The sequence below is a fragment of the Perissodus microlepis genome, chromosome 7 (genome assembly GCF_051167445.1).
Source record: "Perissodus microlepis isolate ML-2025 ecotype Zambia chromosome 7, ASM5116744v1, whole genome shotgun sequence".
NCBI lineage: Eukaryota > Metazoa > Chordata > Actinopteri > Cichliformes > Cichlidae > Perissodus > Perissodus microlepis.
In genome coordinates, this window is record NC_140467.1 from 61,388,977 (window position 1) to 61,415,060 (window position 26,084).

A 26,084-nucleotide genomic window follows, 5' to 3' on the forward strand; every position below is an offset into this window, starting at 1 on the left:
CAATGTGTGGAGGCTATAATTTATTTTATTTCTTTATGTTTTCTTCTTCCTATTAACCTCATTTTGGACCAGTTCTCTGAAAATTCCTTTATTAAAATTAAACTGATGAATCCAAAACACGCTACTAACTGAAAGAAACTCTGAAAATTGACACTGATTGTGGCTCATCTTTTAAATAACACAGTTACTCAGGCGAAATTATTTTTAAAAAACATTTACTTTAGTTTTCTGTGGAGAATTCAGCTGTATGGAAATAAAACAATTCAGCCAAATATTTAATTTTATATTAAATCATTAGACTGCATATTTGAAATTCCAATTAGTTAACCATACTAAGAATAAGCGTGCAAACTGACTGCCAAATTCCAAAATCCAACAAATTCCATTGGCCTTAGATACCATAAAGATTTTCTCTGATGCTTCTGGACTACGCCTGAACCTGGACAAATGCGAAATCATGAGTATCCATAATTGTTCTCACTCCTCCTTGTATGATATACCTGTCAAAAATGAAATCAAATATCTTGGAATTTGGATAACATAGCATGAGTTGCTCAATTGAGCTCAACAAAAAAGTTTCACAGAATATCCCGATAGTTTTTATCAACGCGATAAAGAACAACATTTTAAATATACCAACTCCAAATTTACATAAAATTAAATTAGGTGGTCCAGACCTTGTTAATGAAAAATGCAATAATCAGTTTTTGAGGAAGTATTTGGTTAACACCTTATATCCAAGTAGGACAAAATACTCACTCATTCTAAAAGATTATAACAAATCTGAGATTTCTTTGATCACAACTAAATATTTAAAATTCCCAACCCCCCAAATTTAAAACAGTTCATTTTAAAACTACAAAAAACATCGGCCCCTCTAATGAATTCATGAAAGAAAATTTTGAATTTGTGTCAGACAATTGTTATATTTGTAAAACAACTTTGGAAACAACAGAGCACATTTTTTATGGGTGTGTGACTATCCAAAATTTGAGGAAATCTCTCCATGACTTGATATCGTCCTGGTCTACAAATGTTGGTTTTTGGTCTTTTCAGAATATTCAAATAGGAGTAATCCTCAAGGACAAAAATAGAGACTTCTTAGTAAACAATCTCATTATTACAACAAAATATTACATTCATAAATGCTGATATGCCAAATCCCCCCCTTCATGGCTTGCTCTTAAAAATGAACTTTCCCTGTTGCGTAAATCTCTGGAGCTAATAAATAAGCCCCAGGCAATTAAATTGCATAAATTTGTAGAAGAACGTTTCTCACTTAGCCCCTTATTTAAGCTATATGTCTTAGTAATAAGACCTCACTTTTAATGATTTTCATGCTCCCCCTTATCTCCTTTATTTTTGTTCTTTAATCTTTTTCTAATTTATTTACTTATTTTTTACTTTTTTATATACTTAGTTACAATTATTGTTAGTTTGACTGTGACATACCAACTGCAATGCTGCAATAATCCTCTGATTAAGAAAAAAAAGGAGGTGTGATATACTGTTGTGAAAGATTCAATGATTCACTGTTTGTTTCAGATTGTCATCGTCTTTGTTCTAAATAAAGTTTTTAAAAGTGAAAAAAAAACAATGCTTCCGCGCACGAGACATAAGGACGCGAAACTGCATCAGAGCGCCCCCTTGTGACAATAGTAGGCTATAGCTTTAGATGACAAAAACATGACGTTTTGAAATCTAGAAACCAGGTTGATTATTGCTTCTCAACATCAACCGGGGGTGGAGCTTAGCAAATGTCTCAGACGCCTTTAGAATGCTTTTTGTTCAAATGAATGTTGTCATCGCAACATTAATAGAATGAAACATTTTGAAAAGTGCTTGCAGGATTTACATACACTTTGCTGTGGATTACAGTGGAGAAAAAGAGAGGAGAGAAAAGGAAGAAATGATCATTTTCTCAGGTAAGGACCGCTCGGCAAGTGACAATTGCTAAAGTGGAAAGGGGACATGCAGTGTCCACGTTAATGTTCAACTTTTCTAAACACAGTAGGGACTTGTACAGGTTTTTACACAACGGTTAGTTAGTTAGTTTGGCTTAGTAGACAGAGGCATTTGTACATGGGTGCTCACATTCTGTAATCCCTTTAGTGTGATATGACAAAGCAAGTACTATCTTACAGCCTGTTCTTACACAAACCATGTTTGTGTTCATTTTCCTGCCTACCGCTAGACTCTGAGTAACTGCTAAAATCTAACAGGAATGACAATGTTTGTATCTTAGGATCTGTTATCTTTTGTTGTTTGGCTACAGAAACTATGCTTCTGTGTGTGTGTGTGTGTGTGTGTGTGTGTGCCTGTGTGTGTGTGTGTGTGTGTGTGCCTGTGTGTGTGTGTGTGTGTGTGTGTGTGTGTGTGTGTGTGTGCCTGTGTGTGTGTGTGTGTGTGCCTGTGTGTGTGTGTGTGTGTGTGTGTGTGCCTGTGTGTGTGTGTGTGTGTGTGTGTGTGTGCCTGTGTGTGCCTGTGTGTGTGTGTGTGCCTGTGTGTGTGTGTGTGTAGTTGTGTGTGCCTGTGCCTGTGTGTGCGTGTGTGTGTGTGTGTGTGTGTGTGCCTGTGTGTGTGTGTGTGTGTGTGTGTGTGTGTGTGTGTGTGTGTGTAGTTGTGTGTGCCTGTGCCTGTGCCTGTGTGTGTGTGTGTGCCTGTGTGTGTGTGTGTGTGTGTGTGTGTGTGTGTGTGTGTAGTTGTGTGTGCCTGTGCCTGTGTGTGTGTGTGTGTGTGTGCCTGGGTGTGTGTGTGTGTGTGTGTGTGTGTGTGTGCCTGTGTGTGTGTGTGTGTGTGCCTGTGTGTGTGTGTAGTTGTGTGTGTGTTTTAATTTTATTTCATAATTAAAAGAACACTTAAATTTGTGTCATCCACCAGTGAAAACCCACACTGACAGTTTAATGCTTCTCTTTCCTAAAAAAAAAGTGTGATTTGTGCCATAAACCAGGTCGATTATTTTTATTAGAATGTGTTTTGTTCAAATGAATGTTGTCATATTATTAATAGATTGAAACCTTTTGAAGAGTGCAGTAAGGACCGCTCAGCTGGTGACATTTGCTAAAGTAGAAATGTTAAGGGGACATGCAGTGTCCACGTTAATGTTGAACTTCTCTAAACTCAGTGTGGAGGGGACCGGAGTGTTTTTGTGGCGTGGGAGTGGTGTGATCCTGTGTGCGTGCAGGAGCAGCTCGGAGTAGTAATCTGACGCGCGTGCGAGAGGTGGCCCGGATTGAGTGGTGGGCTGGGTGTGGCCTCCTCTTGCGCGCGTGTAGGAGGGGCTTGGAGTGGCGTAATCTTGTTGCGCGTGGAAGAGATGGGCCAGTGTGGCACTCTCTTGCGCGCGTGCAGGAGGAGCTCGGAGTGTGAGGTTCAACGCTGGAACGTTGAACCTCCTCCCCCCCCTCCCGGACCAGGTTATGGATCGTTCCTCAGTGGGTTTGTGAGAGGTGGCCCGGATTGAGGAGTGGGCTGGGTGTGGCCCCCTCTCGCCCATTTGCAGGACGAGCTCCGAGTGGCGTAATCTTGTGCGCGTGCAAGAGGTGGCCCGGATTGAGTGGTGGCTGGGTGTGGCGCCCTCTTGCGCGCGTGCAGGAGTAGCTCAGAGTGTTCAACGTTCCAGCGTTGAACCTAGTAAATCCCTCCTCCCGACCAGGTTATGGACCTTTCCTTAGTGCGCGTGCGAGAGGTGGGCAGGATTGAGTGGTGGCGTGGGCGTGGCGCATTCTTGCACGCGTGCAGGAGGGGCTCGGAGTGGGTAATCTTGTTCCCGTGCGAGGACGGGCCTGGATTTTATGTGATGGCATGGGAGCAGCGCCCTTTCGCGCATACTTTCCTGAGTGTGCGTGCGAGAGGTGTCCTGGATTGAGTAGTGGTGGTTGTGGTGCCTTCTCGCGCGCGTGTAAAGGGGCTCTGGGTGGCGTAATCTTGTGTGCATGCGAGAGGTGGTCCGGATTGAGTGGTGGCTGGGTGTGGCACCCTCTCGCGCGCGTGCAAGAGGGGCTCGGAGTGGGTAATCTGGTGCGCGTGCGAGAGGTGGTCCGGATTGAGTGGTGGCTGGGTGTGGCACCCTCTCGCACGCGCAGGAGGGGCTCAGAGTGGGTAATCTTGTGCACCTGGATTTTATGTGGGAGCAGCGCCCTTTCGCACATTAGCGAGAGGGCGCTGCTCCCACGCGTTTTTCCTGTCCCTGCAGGAGCAACAGGAACTGAAGGAGGAGCAGGAGCGGCTGGAGAAGCGACCGGAGTAGCAGGACCTGCTGGACGAGCATGAGCAGCATTCTTCACCTGATGGAAGAGACAGGAGCAGCAGCCATCATTAATAAATGCAACATCATATCAAAATAATAAAATCAATCAGTGTCATTCATAAAGTTGAAGTTGTGTCACTTCAGTCTTCAGCACGTCCTCAAAACATGAAGAAATCCTTTCTCCTTACAAATATCTCTGCCTCAAGGTTTTATGACAACATGATTCTTTGATTAAAATTCATTGTTTAAGTTTATTGGTAAATATTGACCCTTGAACCACATCTTCACACTTCAACAACACTGATACACACTGTGAATGTTTATGCCAGTGTTGGTGGTCATCTCAAGTTCACTGTACAGATAAATCCTGTGAGTCTTTGGCACACCTTTGCGTTCATTGAACGTCTTCTTCCTTTTGATCAACTGATGGTCAAGTGTGTGGTGTTCCTGTGGATAACCAATCCTCCTGACATCACCACCGCGTTGCTTTTATAGGAAAATATGTGAAAGGAAAAATGACACAACAGCAACAAAGACAAAACAATGTTTACAATTCAATACATGAAATACTTTTAGGTTCATGGTCATTCAGTTGGCCAAAGAACCCATCTACTTATACAAAAATGATGAGGCTGTACGGTGAGTGATGGCTCAGATTTTAGTATAAAAATGTGAATTCTGTTTATTTGCCTACCAAACAGTTTTCTTCTTTTAAACTGTTTTTTTAGCCGATTTAAAAACACTTGGTCTGATAAAGTTCCTCAGCACTGTACATAATCAAAACTAACAGTCAAATAAAACTATCATGACTTTTATAAAATTTTAATTGTATACATTTTCAGAAAAAAACAAAATTGTCATAAAAAACATTTTAAAGCACTAAAATCTTTGGAACAAAGTTTCTGACAGTTTGCTTTTCGTTTAGTGTTTGTAATGTGCCAGTTCAGAGGATGCTGTGGATGCTGGTAAATGTTATTTGTGTTTTGGTTTGTAGCTTAACCATTTTTGTGCTTCCAGTTCCATTTCTTGATCGCCACTGAATTTATTTATCTGTGACGGCTGGAACAGAAGTGCTGCAAACAGACTTCCTTACAACTTCTTCCCTTGCAAAAGGACATTTTATTTGCAGTTATTTAGTACAAGAAACTTCATCAAGAGTTGCTGAAACAAAGCAATTCTTTTTATTTGCTTCTCCCAGATCAGAAACCTCAACATATAAATGAACAGGACGGGACAATTAAGTAAATAATAAACTAAGAACCAAACAGAACATAGAATAATAATCAAAGATTCAGATTCTACAGAAATTCAAAACTCTGGCTTCATGACCCAGGACATACCACATATAGTCGATTATTTACACACACACACAAAAAGAATCCATATTTTTTCCACTTTTCCCTTTTCTGTGATGTTTAAACAGTTTTAACTTCCTAGGACCTGGTGTCTACATATGTGGACATCACATTTTGGGTTGTCTAGGGTCCGGTGGCGCCAGTGTCCGGCAGCCTCGCCTCTGTCAGTGCGCCCCAGGGCAGCTGTGGCTACAATGTAGCTGCCATCACCAGTGTGTGAATGTGTGTGTGACTGGATGTGTAAAGCGCTTTGGGGTCCTTAGGGACCAAGTAAAGCGCCTTGAGGCGACTTTTGTTGTGATTTGGTGCTATATAAATAAAACTGAATTGAATTATACAAATACAGGCCATTTACCATTCAAAATACCTTATTTTGCTCTACAAGGGCCAGATGTCCACTTACGAGGCCGTGATACTGCAACTGTTCTATCGAAATTTAAATGTCCTCATATGTGGATCTCATTTTCCTCAAAAACAAAAATCAGGCTAAAAGAAAAAATCACGTAATTCTTTATTTTACATTCATCAGGTCCCAATCACCCCAAATAGCAAAGAGAAATTCAAAATGCATGCCATGAAAGAGTTTGGGTCTTAGGAGCTTAAAGGAAGTGCTTGTACATCATAAAAAAAGATTATGACACAAAATCTTGAAAAAAGTTGATAAATATGAAAAAGGTGTGCACATCATTATCATTCTGGTTATTGTATTACGCAGCCGAACCCACCAGTGTGGATGTTATTACCATCATTGGAACAGGGACTGAAGAACAGGTAGAGCTTCTCAGTGAAGGAGCAGTCAGAGAAGGAGTAGATAAGAGCTGCAGTGCTGACGTCATAAAAGCAGACCAGACCTTCGTCGTAGTGGACGTACACGCCCACCTTCACAGGCTTCGACCTCAGGGACAGGTGGACTGCCGGCTCCGTGGAAACTACATACCCATCAGAGCACAAACATAAAGTCCAGAAACCGTTGCTAGAACTCAGCTGGACTTGTCCTTTCACATTATCCTTTCTGGTCACTCCTAAAGTCCACGTAGACCACTTGTCAACCTTGACCTCAAAATAAAATCTGCCAGAAGAGTAACCCAGATTTGATAACACACATCTACAATCATTCCCTTTATACTGGGGGGGTCTGGGGTGGACCGTATCAGGATCAAGCATGGCATAACATCTGTACCACTGGACTCTCTTCAGCTCGTCCTCAAACAGACTCTTCATCTGGTCATTTAGCTTCTTCTCCACCTGACTCACAGCTCTCACCACCATCCCTTCATATGAAGGTGGATGGATACTGGTGTTGGTCCAGTCTTTAGTGGGTGGAACAGCTTTCACAGAAGAGAAGTTGTGGATGAACTGGAGGTGGTCTTCTGAGCTTGAGAGTTGCTCCATCTCAGAGCTTCTCTTCGTCAGCTCAAAGATTTCCTGCTCGAGCTCCTTGATGACGTCTGCAGCCTGTTTCTCTGCTGTTCTCTGCTTCTCTTTGACCGCCTCTGTCAGCTCATTCAGACCTCTCTCTATAGACTCCATCAAATCAACAAAGAACTGAACACCCCCCTCCAGCTCTCTGTCTGCCTCTTCCTTACTGAGCTGCACAGAGCGTTTAACCTCTTGAATCTTCTCCAGTCTCTTCAGGATCATTCCTTGAAGTTCAGCCTGTTTCTTCACCAGCCCTGCCTTCTTCACTTTGTATTCCTCTTTCAGAGGAACAACATCATGGCGCTTGTGGTCTGAAACAGAGCACACAACACAGACACACATCTGATCGGTCTTGCAGAACATCTCCAGCGGTTTATCATGTTTTGAACATATCCTTCGTTCCAGGCTCTTAACAGGGTCGATCAGCTGATGTCTCTTTAGGCCTGAAACAGTCTGATGAGGCTGCAGGTGAGTCTCACAGTAGGAGGTCAGACACACCAGACAGGACTTCAGAGCCTTCAGTTTGGTCCCAGTACAAACATCACAGAGAACTTCTCCTGGTTTAGCAGACTGTTGCTCTGATCTCCTCGTGCTGCTGCTGCTGGCTTCCTGCTGAGCTGACAGCTTGAACTGAGCAGCCATCTCAGAGATGAAAGTATTGACATGGAGCTCGGGTCTTGTGTAGTACTTCCTTTTACAGATGGGGCACTCACACAGAGGACTGCTGTTCCAGTGCTGAGTGATGCAGTTCTTGCAGAAGTTGTGTCCACATGGTGTACTGACTGGATCTGTGAACACTTCCAGACAAATGCAGCACAGAAACTGGTCTTCAGACAGCAGACAGCTGGCAGCAGACATGTCCACACTGGGAGGATAAATGGAGAGAAAGGAAAAACTGTAACTGCATTATCGTTCAATAATTCAATAAACAGTGAGACAATGTGTGGAGGCTATAATTTACTTGATTTCTTTGTTATGTTTTCTTCCTCCTATTCACCTCTAATTTTGGAAGTAGAAGTAGAAGTACAAATACTACTGTTAAAAAAAAGTAATCTAGTAAAAGTTTAATGGGACTCATGGCCATTGACCAGTGGTTGTTGACTAATAGTCATGAGAATTTGCATTTTAACGATCATCATAATAATGATGAAGGAACTGACCTCCCAGCCCAGTGTTCCTTCAGTGGGCTGGTTTCAGTCACTTGGATGAATGACGAAACGTTTCTCCCACTGAAAACGTCCAGATGAACAGAATCAACTTTTGGGGAGTCTCACGCTGTGAGGTGTGCTTCCTAGGCGAGGAACCACACCTCACGGCTGGTCTGGGCTGCGGTGTCGCTGCACCCCCTTTCAACTGACGGTGCCAATGCACAAGATGCGGGAAGGGGACAATCCCCAGGTCTTCCTGGAGACCTTCCAGGCCACTGCGGAGGCATGACAGTGGCCTCTGGCGGAGTGGGCGCCACCACTACTACCAATACTGGCGGGAGAGGCCCAGACTGCGGGACCGAGTCTGCCGCCGACGTCGCGGGGGAACTGTCTGCTGGGCCATGCTGGACCTACTGGGCCGGGGTGGGCCTTTCGAGTGAGGTCCCATCATCTCCGGAAATTCCCACCATGGGAGATTTCCCACTGGAGCAGTCTCGTGATGACACCCTACGCTCAGCCTTCGACCAAGTGGTAGACATTGATGGTCATGTGGTGTGTCCTGAAGCCGTGTGGACCTACCTGCGCTTCGTATTGTGGAAAGATAGGTTATATCGAGTGAGTTGTGAAACACACCCAGTTGTTGGTGTCACAAAGCCGCCAAGAAATTATTTTCCAGGCGGCTCACTATACACCATGGCAGAGCATACGGGATATGACAAGACTCTGGAGTGAATAATGACCCGATTTTATCGGCTTGGAATCCAGGCAGATGTGCGCTGCTGGTGCGCATCCTGTCCAGAATGCTAACTTGTTAACCAGCCGGCCATACCAAAAGCACCTTTGCACCCACTCCCATTAATGGAGATCCCATTTTAGCGCATCGGCATGGACCTCATCGGGCCATTTTATCAGAATGCACGCGCCTATCGCTTTGTATTAGTTCTGGTGGATTGTGCAATGCGATACCATGGAGCAGTGCCACTGCAATTTCTGCAAAGAGTGCGGTGCAGGCACTGTTTCAGGTCATCTCCCGAGTCGGTATTCCAAAAGAAATATTGACTGACCAGGGCACGTCGTTAAAGTCTTGCACACTGAAGGATCTGTGCGAGTTATTGAGCAATAAATTGACTCGGCCCAACGTCTACCACCCTCAAACTGATGGGCTGGTGGAGCGGCTGAATAATAATCATTTTGAGATGCAGCCTGGCATGTTCATGGCCCTACAGGCTTCCTGAACATAAAAGGCAAAGGGAATTGGTTGAAATGCTAATAATGGGAATAATAAAAGAGTCACACAGCGCCTGGTGTAACCCCATCTGCGATGGGTCTGCACGATTCTGTGTAGACTATTGCAAAGTAAATGAAGTGTCACGCTGTGATGCATATCCCATGCCACGGGTCAATGAACTCCTGGACCAGTTGGACACTGGATTTAACCAAGGGCTACTGGCAGGTTCCCTTGTCTGCAGAGTCCAAGGAAAAATGGCATTCTCCACTCTGTACCAGTTCAGTACAATTCCATTCGGCTTGTTCAGAGCCTCGGCCGCATTCCAGCGCCTCGTGGACTGGGTGTTGTGGCTGCATGCTGCATATGCTGCTGCCTACTTGGATGATGTGACCATCTATAGCAGGGTTCCCCAATCCCAGTCCACGAGGGCCGGTGTCCCTGCAGGTTTTAGATCTCACCCTGGGTCAACACACCTGAATCACATGATTAGTTCAATACCAGGCCTCTGGAGAACTTCAGGACATGTTGAGCAGGTCATTTATCCATTTAAATCAGCTGTGATGGATGAAGGACACATCTAAAACCTGCAGGGACACTGGCCCTCGTGGACTGGGATTGGGGACCCCTGATCTATAGTGACACCGTGGTGGAGCATGTGCAGCAGATGGCCGCAAACAAACCTATTTATCATGACTTGACACAATATCTGATTTGAAAACATGAGGACTTACATGTAAGCTTTAAATTTCCAGTTAATCAAACCTCACTGAGCAGTCCTTCCCTTTAAATCTACCTCTCTTCTTCTTTCTCCATCTCTGAAAGAAGTTAGTTCTCTTTCTTTTCTCTCCCTGTGAAATACAGCAGCTGGACCTGTAGGGGCCATTTTTTTGTGTTGTTACCTTATGTGTACAAATAGGGGTCACCTTTTGTGTTTTACAGTTTGGTGTGTTTCTGGGAATGTATTTAAGGTAGATACAATTAGCGCCAGGTGTTGCTGTTCGGAAAAACCACACAGTTTGTGACCACTGTTGTGATAAAAGACGTTGGATAAAGAGAGCTGTGCAAGAACAATTATAACTGATGGGATACAATACAAATGTTAAACAGACTAATTAAACATGAGCAGCTACAATACTAAATAATCTGAATCAAACAACAAAAGTGTCTTATTGAAAATCATTCCCACAGAGGAGAGCTGACCTCACCTCACACACCCACTACCTTTTTAAAGCTCCTCTGCCAATCACACGACAGAAGGCAGCAAACTGCCAGGTGACACTTCTTACAATAGAAACGTTGTATTTGAAATTACCTGCCACTTAAAAAAAGTAATTCCCTCATGCGCACTCTTCTTCAGTAGGGCTAGCTCGATGCTGAAATACCGTAACTTATGGACACCTGCAGTTGTTCCGGTGTTTGCGTCAACAGAAAAACAAACAAACAAAAAACACCATCCCACTTTGAACCCCTGACTATGGCACGCATCAAAAAACACTCAAGTCAAGTACAGATACCTGAAAATTGTACAAAATTCTAATTTTTTTATAATTTTCCCACCTTTGCTTTTGAGAGCAACTGAGAGTTTAATTTGACAAGACACAGCACAGAATAATAAGCTTGAATTTTGCATCATTGCTGAATTTTCAATCCTTAAATTGAATCTGCTGTACTCACCGCTGTTCTGTAGAGGCTTTGCTGAGAAAGTCTCTCTGACTGACAGAGACACTTGTCTGCAGCCACCTGTTGGTCTGATAAACCCTCAGTTTCATTTCAGGAACATGACGTTGAAGCTCTTCTCCTCTTACAGCCGATTAATCCAGCTCTGTGCAGGGGCGGATCTAGAGAAATTTTCTTAGGCTGGCATGGAAAAAGTATTTTGGAAACTAACTCCACCACATGCAGCACTATTAGTTATCTCAGTCTCAGAGCAGCATTTCTAATTTTGATTGAAAGTGTCAGAGAAAATGGCAGCCTCGAGTGAGCCAGGATATTAGTTTACAGAGGCTGTTAGAATTATATGTCTAATGTTAAAATGTTGGTGACACAATAATTTCATCCTAATGGTACTGACATATTCATAGGGTTCATTTTTGAGACAATATATCATGAGGTAGTCATGATTTTGCAAATATTCCACCTTGTAGTGCAGTTTGCACAAATTGTTTTAAAAATGCACTCACCCTATAAACATTACTGATGAGTCAAGATCTGCACAAATTGACAGAAACACTGAAGCAGCTCCACATTTTATTCTTATTGTCATGTATGTCCTATTTGTCAGGTGACAGAAGAACCAACACAAAGCTCAGAGAGTAATGGTGACACAAGATCACAGGTGAAATTGGATGATGACTTGATGGTTCATGACTGTATTTGAAGCACATGTGTGACTGCATGTATGTGGAATGTCTCACTGTTATTTATCAGGTGACAGAGGCAGCTCTGCCATGTTGTAGCTCAGAGGTGAAGAGGCGAGGTCACAGGTGACTGACTGATGGTTTGGTGCTATAGATTAACTAGTATTTATTATCATGACAATTGTTAGGCTGCTGACGTAAATTGATTCATTAGTGTATATTTGACAAAGAATCTGAATTGACACGTCTCACTTTTTATATGGCACGAATCAATGTGTTATTTTATCAGGTGGCAATATGTCCTAGTGCAGTCAGAGGGGAAGAGCCAGGGCCAAAGGTGAGGCACATCAAGCACAGAATAATACTTTTAATCTGAGGATAAAACGCATGTACTGAGGCTGAAAGAAGCTTCAGTGCTCTCAGAAGACTAAAAAGATGGCTAAGGTCAACAATGACTCGAATGAGATTAAACAATGCTGCTGTATGTCCACCAGGAGAGACTGGACAGTATAGATGTAAAACCAATATGCCAGCAGTTTATCTCAGTTAACGAGAGGAGAAGGCATGTGTTTGGCTCCTTCACATAGTGGACATTGAGTTGTTGTGTGAGACACCAGTAGTCCATGTCTGTTGCTGTAACAGTAGTTCATGTTTAGAATAAAAAATCCCAGCTCACTGATTTGATCGGAGCAATAGTGCCTAAACTGTTGCATAATTTTGCTGAGAGATCTTTTACTTTGTGGTAATCTGAGATGAATAGTTTTATGGACAAAAACCACCAGGTCACTCAGTGTTTCCTTAGTGCTAATGTGTCAGAGATGTTGGTGTAATGTAACTGAAGTAATGTTGTTAAGTCCTTCAAGTCATATTCTTTTATTGTCATGACTGTATTTGAAGCTATTTTTATTTTTGTATGATACCTGATTTATATGGAATATGGCTGAAGTAAACTAAAGTCTAAAATACTTAGTCAGTCATTTGTTTAACAGTAATTTAACATTATATAATTCACATATAAAACTATGAATTGTAATTTTAAATGCCTTAAAAGCATGTAGAATAGCATATGTAGGCAAGTATAATTCTCCTTTTTTTTTTAATCAAGAAGCAAAGACAAAAAGGGAAAAAAAGAAACTGGGCAGAGTTCGGTGGTTGAATCATCCGTCCCCACCAAAGCCAAAACCAAATCTACACCCTTGCCAGGAAGTATAAAATCCAGAAAGCTGCACAACGTGTGGTGGCTGTCAGGAACAAAAATGTAAACGTAATGTTTGATGATTTGTTGGGTTAACCCTGTGAGGTCTAAAATATAATTGGCCATTCTAAATTTAATCTTACATTTGTATTTCATCTTCAGATTGTTTTATTTTATTTCATTTCATCGTATTTTTTACCTTGCCTTGTTTGGTATCATTCTTTTCAGCTCAACCTCACATGTCTGAATTTACAGTTATTTTTTCACTGACATACTGTGGTGACACAACTGATCCGAAATCACACAAAAAAACATAAACTCCTAGTAGTTATATATTTTTTCACTGTAAAAACTTATATTTAATTTTAATTGTTGCTGAGCTCAACGTGTTAATGCCACCTTATTTTAATTTAATAATTTTAGGGTAGATCTGCCCTCGAGGCCACAGACCTGCACACGTCCATTTTTGCTAACCTGAGTCCACCTGCACTGGCTGTGAAACCTTGATCTGTTGTTTCCACTCAGGGCTCTGTGGTGCAATGGAGAGCGCACTGGGCTTTTAGAAGAGCAAAGAGGAAGTAATTCAAAGGTTGTGGGTTCGAGTCCCACTAGAGTCAATTTCTATTAATTAGCACTTCATTGGTTCAGTGATGTGAAAGTGCCTTACCAATATTGTCTAACTCACCCTCTTTAGATCTGCCTGCAGCCTTGTGAACAGCCAATCATGTTATATACCTGACATGTGACTCATGTAGCTGTTTCACTTGGCACTGCTGAAGATATGTGGTACGGTCACTGAACTTCCTTTTCAATTTCAATTAATCAGCTTAGTTAACCACTAACATTAAATATGTATTTTACATATCATCAGGAGTTGTGTTTTAAAACCTTTACACATTTTCAGAAAAACATATGACTGCATCTACTTTTAGATCATCCAGGGACCCCTTATGATTTGTTTCTATGTCCAGTTTATATGTGGAGAATCTAATGCATCAGCAGGGGTGTTGACTATCTTAATCTCAGTTATCTAATGAATTCATCATATTGACTGATCTCTAACACAGAGTTTTAGAGACAACAAAAAGTTTTTCTCAAAATTTTCCAAGCAAGCATTTTGAATCAAAAACACACGTTCCAGTTTCATGTCATTTTTGTACTCCATTTATGCATGAAAAGGAAAAACATGAGCCGCAGTCATTTACACTGGAGCAGAGCATCATGAAGGACAGCCATCTGTAAACATCACACTCTGATTCTGGAGAACTTGAGATGTGTATTTAAGGTTTAAAAACAAGTTCAACTGTGCTTCACTGTCAGATTCTATCATGCCCTTCTGTGGCTGCAGGCTGCTGTTTGGGATCATCTCCACTAGAGGGTGTCTTGAGCAGCTGCTTCTCACCTGCTCACACACAGTTACACACAACAAACATAACATAAAAAACCCCCAAACATTAACATTACGTTGGTGCTGGATTTTTTAAAAAAGAGATTTGAAAGCATAAGGACGGGCCTTATGTTTCAAATATGAATTTTCAACCCGTACCTGCTCGGCTATTCATACCTCAAAGTAATCAATCAATAGATAAACAATTAAATGACAAACTGAGCTTCAAAGGGCTCTGTGGCGCAATGGATAGCGCGTTGGACTTCTAGCAAAGAACGGAGGAAGGAATTCAAAGGTTGTGGGTTCGAGTCCCACCAGAGTCAATACCTGTAATTTAAGTTCTATTAATAAGCACTTCAATTGATCAGTATTGGAAAACAGCTTTATTAAGGTGGTCAGGTCAAACACAGACCCATCACTCACATAAACAAAATCATTGACAGATTCTATCACACCCTACTATGGCTTCAGGCTGCTTTTTGTGATACCCTCCACTAGAGGGCATCTTCTTAGTGGGCAGAATTACTCTGCTTTATATACAAATACTATATTTTATGTGACATTAACAAACTGTTAAACAGAACCTGCAAAGTAGAACCTTTGTGATTTAAGAGTGACAAGACACAAGCAACTACTAAAGCTGCCTCTAAAAGTCGAAGAAATGCAATCACACCAAAGAGAGAAATACAGCCACACTTCTCATCAGTGTCTCTCAGAACTTTTTTTTATTTCCCATGCATAGTTTGGATGAGTGTAGTGGAACTGAAATGAAAAATATGGACATAAAAGTGTTGACATTCATTGTGATTTTCTCCGTTACAGACATCAAAGAAATCATTAAAAAAAGGTTTACAATTAAACAAAGAAAGGTTTTATTCAAGGTTTAAAATCTTTCAGAAACGTCCTTCAAGGTAGAGCTAGGATGCATTCTGGACGGGAAAAAGTGCCGTAAAACATAAATACGTTACCAAAAAAAAAAAAAAGCAGCTAAAACTAAAACATTCAGCACGTTTTTATACAACAGTGCAACGAAAAGGCGGCAAGATCTAAGGGTGGTTTCTCAGCACTCAGTTCCTCCATTTGTAACTAGGTGACATGACTGCAGCTATGATTTCCACAAAACTACCACAAACCTTTAGTGCCAGGAACGTCTTTCAAGGAACTAAAAGGTCCATTAGATCATTGGGTTTCTGCATTTCCACTGTGGTGTGAGGACCTGTGACGATTAAGAAAGTCAGGCCTCTGCATGGACGCAAGGAAGCTTTTACACGTCATTCCCCAAGCTGCAGATTATACAACAACGCAGACGACAATGGCATGTAATGTGAGGGACAGGGGACTGCATAACAGCAGTCAGCGTCGAAGAGATTCAACGATACTGCTGTTGCTTGTGATTTACAACTTTGCAAACAGTCGCTGAAGGCATGAGTCAAGAAATGCTCGACCAAAATTAAAGCAAAATGATTTTAAAAGCTTTTGCAGATGCTGACATAGACTAGCTTAAAATGTTAGGAACAGTTGACCAAGCAGAAAAGTTCAGAAAGCAAGTACCCAACCCCCAAAAAAGCTCAGGAATTTTTTGGGGTGGGGCTACCTCCTGAACAGGGACTTTCAGAGTTTAAAAAAACAAACAAAAACCCTAGAACTTCATTTAGACCCTAGTCCCAACAGTGAAAACACCCTGAGCTCCTCCAAAGGTTCCTGCAAAGTTCCTGCAGTGAAAAAGTGGCTCACGGCGTGTTCTTCTCTCTAATTTTAAGACCACAGCTGTAAACAGCAGTGTGATGAGTCTGGTGCACTGGTGCTCCAAGCTAAACAGGAACAGGTAATGTCTCCTAAATTTAAAAAGAACTGGAATTATGAAAAATGAATCTATATGATATAATCTTAGGTTTTAAAAGCAAAGTATGGAAACCACCGAGTCGGTATACGTATCCTTTAAAACTGCGCTGGTCGATCATTTTGTTCTACACTGTGTTATGTTACTGTTTTGGTCCAGTGTCTCTGAAACAACATCTTTAAAAAAACAGAGACCAACTACAAAAATGTGGATATTTAGAGGCAAAAAAAAGTTTCTGAGGAGATTCTGAAGAAGAACACAGCATAAAAAAGGGTTCTGCTTTTAGTTTTCTAATCTTGCTGTGACTGCAGGATGTAAATAACTGCTTTGCCTTGTTTCTTACATCTTTAAAGGTTACTTATGAGAATTTTCCAGTGACCTCTGACCCCCAATATGATGCTCCTTTAGCCCCTTTACACCCCCAGGTTGTGGTTAGGTGCACGTTTTCCCCCTGAATTTGTAAACAGCTGAAGACTCTTAAAACCAGGTGATCCACTGCTTCCCTGCAGAAAAACCCCTTCAGTGTGGATGGACGCACAAAAAGCTTTCTTGGTGATATTACACCTGTTCCATTAACATCTTTGCAGCTCCCGGGACACCAATCAATCGGACCAGGTCCAAATTCTACTACAGCTTTAGTTCCACATATGTGGACTTGTGTCTGCGTTAAATGCAAAAACAAAATGCAAGTGCTGTTAAGAGCATGCCAAACCAACAAGTTGGCAAAATAACCACAAGCTTAAAGTCATGAATAAAACCATGTAAACACGGGAGATCGTGACATTAAATGGCTCCTGAATTTCTGAATGAGGCCCATTTTCAGTCATCTGGAACCGTCTGCGAGGGGCCGAAAGCTGCATCTTAAAAACATACTTAATGCGTGGACGAGACCTCAAACCAGTCGCGTCAGGATCACAAGAAAGACTGTATATAAAGATGGACAACTCACACTGTCAAAAAAGTAAAGTGAAATTTGGCTGAATATTTAAGGAGTCTGTGAAAACCAGGAATGATTTTAGTTTCTTGAAGACCTGGCGGTGGGGTTCCCGGGGGTTTGTTAACAGTTTGCTATTTAAAACTGTACTTTTAGTGTCACTTGAAAGTCTGAGTCGGTTTTAATGGCTCACAATGAAAAGAGCTAAAATCCTGAGAGAAGCTGGGGGGGCAGGATTAACGCTGTGATCTAGATGCAGATTTTTACCCCTCGGCAGCTACAGGTTAGTTTGCATCACAGTCGGAAAAATAAAAAGTAATTCACAGTTCTAGGTAACACTGTATTGCAACTGCAACAGCAGCACGGGAACATATGGTGTGTCTGTGCACAAATGAGACACACACACACATACACACACCACATATGGTTATATGTGCTTACTTTTCTTTTGTGAGGTCTTACACCAACATGTGACCGTTCACTGTTTTGCCTTCATTGCCGGAGAGAAGTACAATCATAATAATAAATATGCCTTAGTATGAGAGTGAAGTTTGCAACAAATAATGTAAAGCTGTGTGTGTGTGTGTGTGTGTGTGTGTGTGTGTGTGTGTATCTGAGGACAAACTTCTTACTGAAAATGTGGATTTTCGTGGAACCTAAAAATGTGGAAAGCTTCGTCACTCTCACCAAAGTGTGAACGCAGCAGTGTCCAACGAGCTCCCTTCAATGTTCGGACGTGACGGTCTGGAAACAAACGGCTGTTCTGCACGAATCGTGGGGTTAAAAACAGAAAGACAAAAAAAGAAAAGCTGTGCTGGTTTTCAGACGGCATCGATTACAGCCCACATTAACAGAACGAGAAATACTAACATGATAAAGTTCAGTGTGATCCCAGTGATTACTGTGAAAAGATATTACATATCTACACTTAGAAAATTCACTTCAACACACCCAGATCCAAACAGTTCTTTCCACCAGTATGAAAAATATACAAATAAAAAATACAAATACTCTCGGACACTAAGTAGGTAGTTTTCTGTTGACATGAAATCAGTGATGACTAAAAGATAAATATTTCACATCTTTTTTCTTCTTCCTTGCATTTTTTTTACAGAGAAAATAAAAATTTGTGTGTATGAAAGGAAAAAAAAAGTCCCATTTTGAAATATTATCCTTCAGCAATTAGTAACATCGTGATAGCACATATCTGTGTGCCAGCTAAAATGCCTCAGCTTCTCTAGTAAGCAGAAAAGAGCCAGTGTTGAACCCAAAAGCATAGAATTCTTTTCTTTTCAGACATCATACACTATGCACAGATAATAAAAACATCAACAATGATCAAGTCTTTTTTTTCCACACAAGAGAAATGATTCCTCTGTTTAGGTCTGGGAACGTAAAAGAGCTCAGGGGGCGGGGAAACACTGGAGATGCACTATCATCATCATCATCATCATCAGTCAGAATGGAATTACAGCCATGAAAAGCTCAGTTCAGAGACAGAAAAAAGGTTTTGTTGACATACATCTATTTAGCGTCCCATAATAACACTACTGTGAGGCAAGGGTGTGGTAAGTGTTGACTCAGCGACTGGTGTACAAAGAGTGATCTTCGGGACGAGGGCACACCAGTGTGCAGGTAGCATGTGTCTCAGCTCTTAGTGTACTACACACTTTGACCCATAGGAGGACTATCAGTTTCTGTATGTGAGTAACACCACCTGGGAATTCTGCTCTGGAGGAGCCAGGCATCAGGCCTTGCCAGGTGAGTAACAGTCATTCACTGTCATTCGCGGTGATGCCAGCCGAGCACCGTTTTGGCACCTATGTGGGACACTGGCGGGGGAGGAGGAGGACCCTCTGAGCCATTTAAAACTTAGTGAAGGAAAACTTCCGCTCAGAAAGATGAAAGGGAAGGGAAAGATCAAAAGTGTCTTAGCTCACTTAACGTGTTCGGCACTGTGGGAAGAGCAGTAGTATTTCTTGTGAGCTATGAACGTGGAGAGGCTGCTGAACTTGATGTTGCACAGCCGACAGAAGCGCGAGTTACCGTTCTGCACAGGGGAGATGACCGGGGTGGTTTTAGGACTGACGCTGGGTACAGGGATCGCGTGGGAGGCCACGGTCTGGGCGGCCTTGTCCGGAACGTGTGACGATCCCAGCTTCTCCCTCAGGACCTCAGGCACAGGTGACAAAGTCAGAGACGGAGCTCTTGGGGGAGACACAGGCAGAGGAGAACTGGCTAACGGTGAACCGCCCCCGGCGGAGGGGCTGCCGTTCACCAGGGGCGAAACGGGGGAAGCTGTACCACTCCTACCCTGCCCGTTGATGCTGTCTCTGTGAACTCGAGAGACAAGTCTGGCCTGGTTGGTTGGAGTAGCTGAAGTCGCTGCAGCGGCTCCGTCCCTGGGACTCAGGCTCGGGCTGCGGCTCGCTGTTCTGCCCAGATGGGGCAGAGTCTCCTGGGGTGGCTGAATGGTTACGACCAGCCCGTGGGTAGTCTTGAAATGCTCCATCAAGTCACCAGCGATGGGCCTGTTGGGACAGTATGGGCAGACCATCTGAGCAGAAGCCGTGACCACGCTTTTGGCTCCAGCTCCTGGAGAGGCTGCAAGTGTGGTATTTGTACGTGAAGGAGATGCAGCATCCGAGGCGGGTAAGGCAGAGGTGTGAGGACTGGATGACGTGCCCTGAGCCTGGGCCACCCACTCAGCTGGGTGAGCTTTATTCTCCACAGGGTGCAGGAGATCCGAACGCTCCTGCTGAGGCCTGCTTTTTGGAGAGGTGGAGGCTGATCTCTTGAGCCTGTGAAGCTGCTCCAAAGTGTGGGGTTGGAGGGTGGTGGCAGGGCAGTAGTATGTTTTATGAGCCAGGTAGTTCTCAATACTGTTGAAACTGATGCTGCAGGCTGTGCACTTGTGGTAGTCGGTGAGAGGTAGGGCTGGGAGAATGCTGCCGCTGCCGCTGCCGCTGCCACTGTGCCGTGGAGCCTCTCTGAGACGGGGCCTCTTGCTCAGGTCGATTGGGCCATCTCCTTCGGGACTTGAGCCACCTGCACCACTGGGAGAGACTTCCTGCTTTACTACCAAGCCCAGAACCGAGGGGGATGGAGCAGAGGCGGCGGCAGTGGCTGCCGCTGCTGCTGCAGCGGCAGCGGCAGCGTTAGCTAACGCCTCGGTTCTTGCCATGTGAATCTCATACATCTTCTTTCTTTTGCGTGTTCGGATGGGCTGCGGAATGAAGGCGGCTGTGTTGGTGGTCTTGGCCATGTGTACAGCTCTCTGGTTGGACGGGTCGTGGCGCGACGCACAGTAGAAACGTTTGTGGACAGTGTAGTTGTCGTGACGGCTGAAACGGATGTTGCAGGCTTCGCAGAAGGTTCTGTTGGGATCGTCGTCAAGGTCCTCTGTGGAACCGCTAGCAGGACTCTGGCTGCCTTCACTTGCTCGTCCTCCTCCGCCTCCTCCGCCTCCTACACTCGTACCAGCACCTTCCCCTTCAGAAGAGGACGGGACTCCCTCTGTCCCCGCTGGAGGTTCAGTCTTCACCTCCAGCACCCTCCTGGATTCTGCTGCTCCACTTCCTGCAGGAGGCTCGGAGTCAGACGGCGAGGCAGAGGCAGCCCTACTTGATGCTCCGCCCTGAGGAGATGCAGATGAGCCGCGTGTCCCAGCAGAAGGCGCGGCGGCCGAGGCTGCGTCTCTAGTCAATGCGGGGCCCGAGGCTGAGGATGCACCTTCGCCTTGATGCCTGCTTGAGCAATAAAGCCTCTTGTGTGCATAGAAATTGTTGATGTTATTGAAGGTGATATCGCACTCGAAGCAGGTAGCTCCTTTGTGAGGTGGAGTGGCTGTTGCCGTGGGTGCAGTCGGTCCAGAAGGAAAGAAGGCTGCGGCGTTGTTCTGGGCGACCGTCTGGCCCTGCTTTAGGCGACTGTGGACCATCTCTGACATTTTAGCCAGGATCTCCGAGGCCTGAGGCAAGATGGCTGCCTCGGGGTTAAACATGTACTGAGGCAGGAACAGCGCTCCTCCTGGAACAACTGAGCCTGCACCTCCCATATGGGCGGGGCTAGAACCAGGGGTGGGACTAGTGGGTTCTGCCTTCACTGTTGTTGTAGCTGGACTCTTCGGCGAGTTCGATGTTTGGCTGGAGGAGGTCATTTGCGCCTCTTTTATGTTCCTTCCTGCCTCTTGATCTACCTCCTCTCCACCCATCTCCTCCTCCTCCTCCACCTCTCCATCCTCCTTAACCTCCATTTTCTGCTCTTCTGTGTCTGAATCTGAATGAGGCTCCTCTTTGATCTTTAACTCCATGATCTGGTCATCAGCAGGACTGCAGTCTCGAGGAGTGGCTGAGCCTCCGTTTGTGCCTGGACTGGATGAAGCCAGGGGTTCCTTCTCCTGGGGAGACGGTTGGGGGTGGTCGACCGACGATGGGGTACTCTGACGAGGAGTAGGGCTTCTTTCAGCTGGGACCCTGACTTCCAGGTGAGTTCGTACATGTTGCTGGAGCTGAGCAGGTGAGTCAGCGTTGTGGCCACAAACTTGACACTTCAGCACAACACCAGAGTCTCCTGGACTCAGACCTTAACAGGAGAGTCAAGGTTAGTAAATTAAAACAGTCGCTTACATTTGAATAGATTATTCAAATTTTATTCAAAATCTCAGATTACTCAGATTAAACATGTCCAAAATTTCCAACAATCTCAGGAGGGTTAAAGGATAAAAAAGGGCTAACGTGCCGGCTTTCCAGCAGTGAACCTTTTAAAGTTACTGCTACGTAATCCAAGTATAAAAAATAACAGAATATGACAGAATGACTTACCAATGGACAGGGGTAGCTTAGGGAGACCTGGCCCCGGAGAGTACACCTCACTGCGAGATCCAGGCTGGCAAACCATGTGGCTGGTGACCAGATGGCTGTAAAGGATGTCCCTCGTGGTGGAGACGAAGCCGCAGCCGTGACACACCCCGTTCAGGGTGTCCGTATGGACCTTAAGGTGCCGCTCACAGTTCGCTTTAGTGGTGAATGCTGACAGACAGATGAGACAGACAAATGGACGCTCGCCTGTGCAAGGATGGAGAAGGATAACAGTCAGGCCCAGATGCTCTGACCCTTTGTCTTTTACGCATAGATAGAAATACTGCTCTCACCACTGTGTGTGCGCATGTGAATCTCGAGTGAGCTGGCACTGGGGCAGCTCTTGTTGCACTGTGGGAAGGGGCAGATGCGTTCATTGGGGTAGGACTCCTTGGGTTTGTCTTGTGGAGGGGAGGAAGCTGCAGCTGGCTGCTTCTGACGGCTGGCACAATAGTACATAAGATGGGCCTGCAGGTTCCTCTCACTACGGTACCAGATCCCACAGTCCTTACATGGGAAAATGTCCTCTGTTCAGCAAAAACAAGTACAGACGAGCTAGTCAGTCAAACACAGACACAAATATTGGTTCAAGAACCTGAAAAGCGCTAGTTTAATTAGCAAAAGTAAGGATGAGGTTAAGTTTGCCTGCTAAAGTTATACAAAGTTTTCATTGTAGTCTAATTGTAATCTCACAGACTTGTGGTTTACAGTTTTGAGATATGTATACATTTTCAATTACTCTAGACTATTTCCAAATGTACTCACTTCATTACTTAAACCAGTTCAACTGCTCGTCAACACACCAATATCTAATCGGCCAATCACATGGCAGAAACTTCATGGATTTAGGCATGTAGCCATGGTTACATCAACCTACCGAAGTTCAGGTATCAGAACCTCTGATTTAGTGGGATTTTCCCACAAAAACATCTGTAGTTTAAAGGGAATCCAGCACCTTGTTGCACACATGTCTGAAGGAAAAAGGAGGTCCAACCCGGTACTACCCAGGTGTACCTAATACAGTGGCAGGTGTGTGTGCACACCACAGAAGCCTTTTTTCAGAAGTCTCCTGCCACAGAGGCACCAGATCTACCGGTTTGTGATGATTGTGAATTATCTGACCATCAGACAGACGTCACCACAGAAGCAACAGGAGACTTTAAAGTGGAAGGCACAAACTAATCAGCTGGTTTTAAAAGCGCTACAGTGCCATCTTGTGACTGAAGAGAACATTACATTTATATAACAAAGTACATTTCAGTAAATCACAACAGCTGCAGGTACCAGTTTGAAGTTCTCCAGAGGCCTGGTAATAAACTAATCATTTGATTCAGGTGTGTTGACCCAGGGTGAGATCTAAAACCTGCAGGACACTGAGCCTTGAGGTCTCGAGTTCTAACATGGCATATATCTGATACATTTTTGCCTCATTTGAAATTAATTGAAAATATGTATTGTTCTGCAAATAGCCAGTTGAACTTTTAACCACTTAAAATGCTCTTTTCGTGAATACGATTTGAATACAACACTCACTATTGACAACAGCAGTAGCCAAGATTGCTGCCATGCCAGCTTGCTGCGGGAGGAGCTGGATCTCTGAGTGCAGCGCCGCCGGGTACGACGGCTCCTCCTTCACCACAGGTTGTTTGTGGGCGACAAGGCTCAGTGGAGGAGAGCCTTGGGCCACCGGAGAGGAGGAGCCCAGCGGAACAGGAGACACAAACGCCACGAGCCTTTCACCGGCCGTAAGCTCTTTCATCACCTTACAGAACAAGTCCTCGCCTGAAAACAAACAGGAGGGAGTAACAACTGGAAATCTGGCAGCATAAAATGCACAGGTTGTGTTTGATCTCAGCTTTCTGCTGTTTGATACACAGATTCTGATTTTGAAGGCAGCTAGAAAATAAATATCCTATTGTCGTGCATTAGAAAAAAAGTCACCTTGGCTGTAGATAGAGCAGTTTGCTGCAGAGGCGTCGGAGGTCAGAGGGAGGCGACTAATCCAACAATCTGGATCTTCACACACGACGGTCATCCGAATGTTCTGCACACACAAAGAACAGTTTTCATTGATCAGACTGATCACAGCCAAGGTTTTTATTTTTGCCTGTCAACCAACACACAACAAAAACACACAAAGGGTTCTTGTTATTACTCGTTTTGCATCATAGCAGATCCACAGGCTGCAACTGACAACACACAAGTCGGTGCACCCCTACCGCCGGTCCAGAACGCGGATAAATGGGGAGGTGTGTGTCAGGAAGAGGACCTGGTCTATAATCTTTGCTAAATCAAACGTGAAGCATCAAGAATATTTTAGGAAGTTAAACAAAGTTCATCAAAAGTCCCAAGATGCTGTGTTTATGAGTCACTTTTGTTTTTAAGATAAAACTGTTAATTTTCTCTCAGTCGGTCATCGGATCATTTCGGTTTTAGAGACCTGCTCAGTTTCTGGGTGAGTTGTGGAAAATGTTCTGAAGCGGAGGCTAAATTCTCATAATTCTTTTTTTTTTTTTGTCATTTATTCCATCTATTACGGTATCATTGTATATATGTATATGTCTGACTGATTAACAGATCAATGTCTGTTTTGTTAATTGGAAGAATTTATATTTTCAAAATAAAAGTTAATTTATTGTTCTAAGCACTACGACAGATTTTTTCCTCCATAATGAGCTCTTTTATTCATGTCTTTTGATTGTGGGGGATAAAATACCCAAACTTATGACTATATAATAGTAGCAGGAAAAATCCTACTATTATATTTATCATCAGCTGGAATCACAAAGAACCTCTCTCTTCCTCTGGATTTATTCTTAGTGTAAAAAAACCACTGCAAAATCAGACTATCAATCAGATCATGAAGCATATAATTAAAATCTGACATTAAATGAGAAAATAAATAAATAAATACATTTTTATTTATATAGCACCTTTCAAGACAGAATCACAAAGTGCTGCACATAAGATTACAAGTCATAAAAACAACCAAAGTGTCTGTATAAGTGTAGCCCAATTTGGACTGATTCTCATATAGCGCCTTTCTACTCTCCCACAGTACTCAAAGCTCTGTATACAACACATGCAATTCTAAACACAAGTGCAAACTAATCTACATTCACACTCCGATGAACACATCAGAGGGCAACTTGGGGTTAGTATCTTGCCCAACGATATTTGACACGCAGACTGGAGAAGTCAGGGATCAAACCACCAACCTTCCAATCAGCAGCTGACTTGCTCTACCACCTGAGCCACAGCCACCCAGCCATAACTAGCTTTTGCTCCATGATGCCACATTTAAATTCTGGGCTTCCACAAAGCTTGAAAATGATCATCCAAACTCTGGTGTCGTCACGTGATGATGCGTGGTTTACTCATTGTGACCCCCCCCTCCCAGATTAGATATCTAATTTGTTTCATGATAAACATGAATAAACATGTTACTGGGGAAAACCCCTTTAAAGCACGCCCAAGCCCAAATTCAACCTGTCGTCTAAACATCACCGCCAAATCAAGTAAAACATCTGCTATTGTCTTCTTCAAGTATTACCGCTCTTCTTTTAACTACCAGCAGATAATCACCAAAATCAAAGCATTAATTGCAGCCAGCTGGGACGACACAGCCACACGTGAGTATCCAGTGTGCGGCCAGCGGTAAACACCGGTTTATGAAAAGGCCGTCAGTGAGCAGAGGATGATTACAGCCCCAGAAGGAAATGAGGGAGCACAAGCGGAACAAAGCAACCCCGAAAATGAAGAAAAAAGAGGAATAAAAGAGGAAGAGGGACCTCAGGAGAAAGGAGAGAAGAAAAGGAAGAGGAAAAAAAGATCTGATGAAGTCGACAGGCAGCTATTCAAAGGGCAGCCATAATAAGATCCACGGTGGATACACTGGACAAAGAGTGTAGAGTCAACATCCACTGTCTGTATGTGTGGAGGTATGACACACACACACACACACACACACACACACACACACACACACACACACACACACACACACACACACACACACACACACACACACGAGTCCTGAGTACAATCCTGTCTTTGTTTATATGTGGCTGTGGGAGCACTCCCACCACATGTGTGTATCCCATCACTGATAAC

At 43.7% G+C, this 26,084-nt stretch overlaps 2 protein-coding genes, 1 long non-coding RNA gene and 1 other non-coding gene across 4 annotated transcripts in view; 2 read left to right on the forward strand and 2 right to left on the reverse strand.

Moving 5' to 3' along the window:
* Nucleotides 1–1,593: 1,593 nt before the first annotated feature.
* On the forward strand, nucleotides 1,594–4,365 carry LOC146384464 (uncharacterized). The gene is made up of 2 exons (XR_014800865.1): nucleotides 1,594–1,925; nucleotides 4,196–4,365. It is a non-coding gene; the product is annotated as an uncharacterized LOC146384464 (long non-coding RNA).
* A 798-nt stretch (nucleotides 4,366–5,163) lies between these two features.
* Nucleotides 5,164–7,907, reverse strand: LOC146384465 (E3 ubiquitin/ISG15 ligase TRIM25-like). Its single transcript, XM_084936437.1, has one exon. The coding sequence runs from the start codon at nucleotides 7,879–7,881 to the stop codon at nucleotides 6,304–6,306; it is 1,578 nt and encodes a 525-aa protein (XP_084792563.1). The 5' UTR covers nucleotides 7,882–7,907; the 3' UTR covers nucleotides 5,164–6,303.
* A 6,662-nt stretch (nucleotides 7,908–14,569) lies between these two features.
* trnar-ucu (transfer RNA arginine (anticodon UCU)) lies at nucleotides 14,570–14,661 on the forward strand. Its single transcript is given in 2 exon segments — nucleotides 14,570–14,606; nucleotides 14,626–14,661. It is a non-coding gene; the product is annotated as a tRNA-Arg (tRNA).
* Nucleotides 14,662–14,702: 41 nt separating this feature from the next.
* The window catches only part of zfpm1 (zinc finger protein, FOG family member 1), a 107,112-nt gene continuing 95,730 nt past the window's right edge, over nucleotides 14,703–26,084 (reverse strand). The window contains exons 5-9 of the mRNA XM_084936438.1: nucleotides 23,913–24,015; nucleotides 23,505–23,753; nucleotides 22,265–22,498; nucleotides 21,936–22,178; nucleotides 14,703–21,696 (exon numbers count right to left, since the gene is read on the reverse strand). Coding sequence (XP_084792564.1) covers nucleotides 19,049–21,696; nucleotides 21,936–22,178; nucleotides 22,265–22,498; nucleotides 23,505–23,753; nucleotides 23,913–24,015 — 3,477 coding nt within the window. The 3' untranslated portion in view covers nucleotides 14,703–19,048. The remainder of the gene's footprint in view (nucleotides 21,697–21,935; nucleotides 22,179–22,264; nucleotides 22,499–23,504; nucleotides 23,754–23,912; nucleotides 24,016–26,084) is intronic.